Source organism: Microtus ochrogaster, chromosome 18 (genome assembly GCF_000317375.1).
Source record: "Microtus ochrogaster isolate Prairie Vole_2 chromosome 18, MicOch1.0, whole genome shotgun sequence".
NCBI classification, from domain to species: domain Eukaryota; kingdom Metazoa; phylum Chordata; class Mammalia; order Rodentia; family Cricetidae; genus Microtus; species Microtus ochrogaster.
Window position 1 is genome coordinate 11,625,336 of NC_022020.1, and position 4,723 is coordinate 11,630,058.

Here is a 4,723-nt window from a genome sequence, read left to right on the forward strand (position 1 = left end):
TCTTCCTCTTGAGTTTAGGCTGGTCCCCATTTACTTCTCACTAGGCTGGCCTTGAATTTGTGTGATCTTCCTCTTGAGTTTAGGCTGGTCCCCATCCCTCCCTAGCTCAGATTATGTCCTAGGATTCCTAGCTGCCTTCCCTAACTTCATTCAGCAAAATGGTAAAATGGTCCCAAGCTGGTGTAGTTTTTGGTTTTATTTCCATTAGGAAAGTATTCCCAGTTCTCCAGGTTTCTTTGGACATGCACCACTGTTTTTCTGTTTGGTTTCTGGAAAGGGTCTTATATTGTAGCTTGGGCTATCCTAGAACTCTCATGTGTAGCCCATGTTGACTGAAATCCTCTGCCTAGATCTCCCAGTACTGGGATTATAGTGGTGCGTTACCATGCTCATTTAAATTGTGTCCTTCTAATATGACAAAGGATGTACCCCTGTTTTTATTTCATTCCTATTCTTTCTATCCCCTTTTAGTTTAGTTTGTTTGTTTTTTTGTATTTGGAGGCTAGACTAGACTCATTAGATATTAAGCTGGGGATGACCTTGAACTTCCAATTTTCCTGCCTCCAACTCCCAAGTGCTAAGATTATAGATGTGTGCCACCATGCCCAACTTTTTTTTTTTTTTTTTTTGATTTTTCGATACAGGGTTTCTCTGCGGCTTTGGAGCCTGTCCTGGAACTAGCTCTGTAGACCAGTTTGGTCTCGAACTCACAGAGATCCGCCTGCCTCTGCCTCCCAAGTGCTGGGCTCCATGCCCAACTTAAAACCTCGGGTCTTATTAAACTGAGTACTTCTGAGTCTCATTTCCAACTTCTGTAGAGTAAGGGTTATCTGCTGGTACACAAGCCACATAAGCAGATTAATTCAGGTTGGAGCCAATTATAGTGTAGTTGGCATGTTAATTTTTTTAGTTGGACATTTGAACCATTTATAATAGGATACTGGTGGCTCATGCCTTTAATCCCAGCACTCAGGAGGCAGAGGCAGGTGGATCTCTGTGGTTTGAGGCCAGTCTGGTCTACAGAGTGAGTTTCAGGACAACCAGGGCTACACAGTGAAACTCTGTCTCAAAAACAAACAAATAAACAAATACCTTTGAACCATTTGTAATGAATACTCTTAAAAGAATATACTTTGAAGGCTGTGCATGGTGGCTCATACTCTTATTCCTAGCACTTAGGAGGCAGAATCTGTGAGCCAGCCTCATCTACATAGTGTGTTCCAGAACAACCAAGACTACACAGTTAGACCCTTTCTCAAAAACAGACAAACAAAACAAGAATTACATTCAGTCAGGCCTAGTGATGTATTCCTGTAACCCCAGGTAGATTATAGGAGGTAGAGATGTTAGTGAGAAAACTGAGGTTCCCTCTTCAGAATCTTTGTCTCATTCATAAAAGGATTTAGATGTGGGGAGAAAGTCATGTCTTTTGAGTTAGGGTCCAGCATGTTCAGCAAGCAGCCACATGGCGGGAGCAGAGACTGAGAAAACCAGAGTATCAATCAATGAGGGTATGCCCAGAGTTAGGGAGGGAGGAGGGAAGGGAGGGAAGAAGGGAAGGAAGGAAGGAAAGAAGGAAAAAAGTTAACGTTTTTCTGGGTAATCAGAAAAGTTGAGACTCCCATAAGAGACTACTTCCAGGGTGGGGTTTCTGAGAAGGAAAAGAATGTTTCTCATTCCCATCTTTTTATCAAGGCTTGAGAAAGTCAGCCTGTGCGAGGTAGGTGATTGTTAGGCCCAGCTGGATTGACTGTTTTGGGTGTCCTTGCAGAGCCACAGGCAGACCTTGGATTCCTGGTCTTTTCCCCTGGGAGCAGCTGAGTGGCCTTTACAAGCCCAGGTACTCCCACCTTTTCTTGAGACAGGGTCTCACTGTAGGACTCTGGCTGGCCTGGAACCTGCTGTGTAGACCAGGCTGGCCTTGAACTCGCAGAACCCTTTGTCTCTGCCTAGCTATTTTATTTTCAGTCGTGTGTCTGTGTCTGTCATGGGTGTGTGCCCACACAAGTGCAGGTGTCCTAGGAGGCCAGAAGACCTGGGTGCTGGGAATGGAATCAGGTCCTCTGGACGAGCAGTGTGAACTCAAGTGCTAAGCAGTGTGTCCTGATGCATCCTCTGTCTGTTTTGAGCAGGTTCTGCCGATCCTGTATTGCGACCAGTATTAAAAATCATAAATGGACATGTCCATACTGCCGAGCATACCTTCCTTCGGAGGGAGTGCCAGCAACTGACATAGCCAAGAGAATGAAGTCAGAATACCAGAACTGTGCTGAGTGCGGGACTCTGGTGAGTAACACAACCCTCATTCATGATCACAAGAAAAGTTTTCCAGGGATGTTTTCATTCCACCTGCTCTGTCTCTCCAGCTCCCCCACTTTGGGAACAGGATCTCATTCTGTAACCCACGGCAAACTTAAACTTGCCATCCTCCTGCCTCTGTTGTGGAAGTGTCAGGATTACATGCATACCCACCACATCAGCTCCTTTAATTTTGGTGTATATAAAGCACAGAGAGATGGAACCCAAGGCTTCCTGCATGCTAGGTGACTGTTTACCCCAGCCCTCATTTTTACCTTTGATATAGAGACAGAGTCATTAAGTGACCTATGCCAGCTGTGAACAGAGTAATCTGTAGCCCTGTAGTAGCTTGCATTACAGGCTTGCCCCACCAGCCTTGTAAACACTTGGTAAGGAGGAGGGGGGTTTCAAGACAGGGTTTCTCAGTGTAGTCTTGGCTGTCTTGGAACTAGCTCTGTAGACCAGGTTGGTCCCAAGCCCACAGAGATCTGCCTGCCTCTGCCTCCCGAGTGCTGAGACTAAAAGCATGCACCACCACCACCTGGCAAACATTTTTTTTCAAAGTTGAAACTTTTACTTCGTTCATCTGTTTTCTTACCACCATCCAGAGCTGGAAAATAAAATATTTTTAACCTGGATGGAATTTAAAGAAACATACAAAAAATTCATGCCTTTAATCTCAGCACACCAGAGGCCGAAACAGGAGGATCTGCTGCATGTTCACGGCAGTAGTTCTAGTCCAGCCAAGACACTGTAACAACGCACATGCCAGAACAACAAGGACAAATACCCAAAACAAAGTCAGTCCTCGCCAGGACGTGGTGGCGCACTCAGGAGGCAAAAGCCAGCCTGGGCTACAGAGCAAGTTTCAGGACAGCCAAGGCTACATGAAGAAACCCTGTCTGGGAAGAAAAGGGAAAAGAGGCTGGAGAGATGGCTCAGTGGTTAAGAGCACTGTCTGCTTGTCCAGAGGTCCTGAGTTCAACTCCAACACCCACATGGTGACTCACAACCACCTGTGATGAAATCTGGTGCCCTCTTTTGGCAAGTAGGCATGTATGCAGGCAGAAAGCTATACATAATAAGTAAATTTAAAAAAAAATCCAATCCTCAGCAGTTATTCTCACCTTTTGCCTGCGATCCTGGAAACCAACTGAACTTCATCCTCCTTCCTCTGCCCCTTAAGAAATTACTTCTGACTGAGGGAGCAGGAAAATGCTAAATGGCCTTTCATTTTCCTAGCTCCTGAGAGTGATTGATTTGATTTGGTTCCCTGCACCCCTTTCTCGGGGCCCTTGTCTCCTGTTAGGCTCCCTTCCTGTTACCATCTTTCCTGTTACCTGGAGAGCTGTCTAGTCACACTCCCTGTGTCAGCCACTGCCGGGGCCCTTGAGGCAAGAACACAGGGGAGCTTGGCACCTCCTCTAACATAGCACCCAGCACCTACCCTGTAAGGCCTTGGTGCATTAAAAGACATTTATAAGATTGGCGTGTTGGCACACACCTTTAAGCCTAGCTCTTCGGAAGCAGAGGCAGGTAGATCTCCATGAGTTAGGCCTGCCTGGTCTACAGAGCAAGTTCCAGGACAGCCACAGCAGTTACACAGAGAAACCCTGTCTCGAGAAACAAAAAAAACAAAAATAAAAGGAAAAAATAAAGACATTTTTAAGTATAAGGCTCAATAATCTATCATGACCACCTGGCCAGAATTTATACATATCCTTTGGAGACAAGCATCCTGAGATCCAACACTAATTCTCTGTTTCTGGTTTTACACAAATGATTTGTCTGTTCTTATTAATCTATTTATTTTATGTGTGCGGGGGTTAGGGGACACACATAGACAACCTTGCTTTGGTTGTCTATCCTGGGTGGACCCTCACCTGGTTCTCACCTCTGGTAGCCGTCGGGCACAGGATTTTGGTTAATGTATGAGGAACTCTGTGCCCCCTCTTGCTTTCTAGACTGTTCTTCTGTCCAGGAGTGCTGCCTGTTTCTTTTACAGGTTTCAGCTTTGCATGCTTCACTGTGAGGCCCGCTCTCCTCTCCATGCAGCCTGGCCCTGGTATTTTTAGTTCCTCTCAAAACAACTTCTGAGATGGTCGTCGGCACATATTTTTCCTCTGTTTGCTTATCTGCAGCATAGAACACACAAGAGGCTCGTTGTCTACCGTCTCTTTGATGGCATCTTACATAATGTTGTTTGTATCTCTGGATTATAAATTTAACAATCTGTTTATTTGTCAGTGTGCAATCCCCAGGTTGATGATTTTTCTAAGGAAAGCTTGTCTTTCTTGAACAAAGAATCTGAATTTTTTTGTGAAACAGAGTCTTAGTCTGGTCTAGCCTGAAACTTGTGATCCTCCTGCTTCAAATCCTCCTCCTTTCAAATCTTGAGAATTATGTGTGTGCCACCACACCCACT

At 45.3% G+C, this 4,723-nt stretch overlaps 1 protein-coding gene across 4 annotated transcripts in view; it reads left to right on the forward strand.

Annotated features, from left to right (window-relative positions):
• The window catches only part of Rnf125 (ring finger protein 125), a 27,758-nt gene that overhangs the window by 14,926 nt on the left and 8,109 nt on the right, over positions 1-4,723 (forward strand). For all 4 annotated transcript variants that reach the window (XM_013349393.2, XM_026783453.1, XM_005355809.3 and 1 more), the window contains one exon: positions 2,133-2,286. In XM_013349393.2, the coding sequence (XP_013204847.1) occupies positions 2,133-2,286 (154 nt within the window). The remainder of the gene's footprint in view (positions 1-2,132; positions 2,287-4,723) is intronic.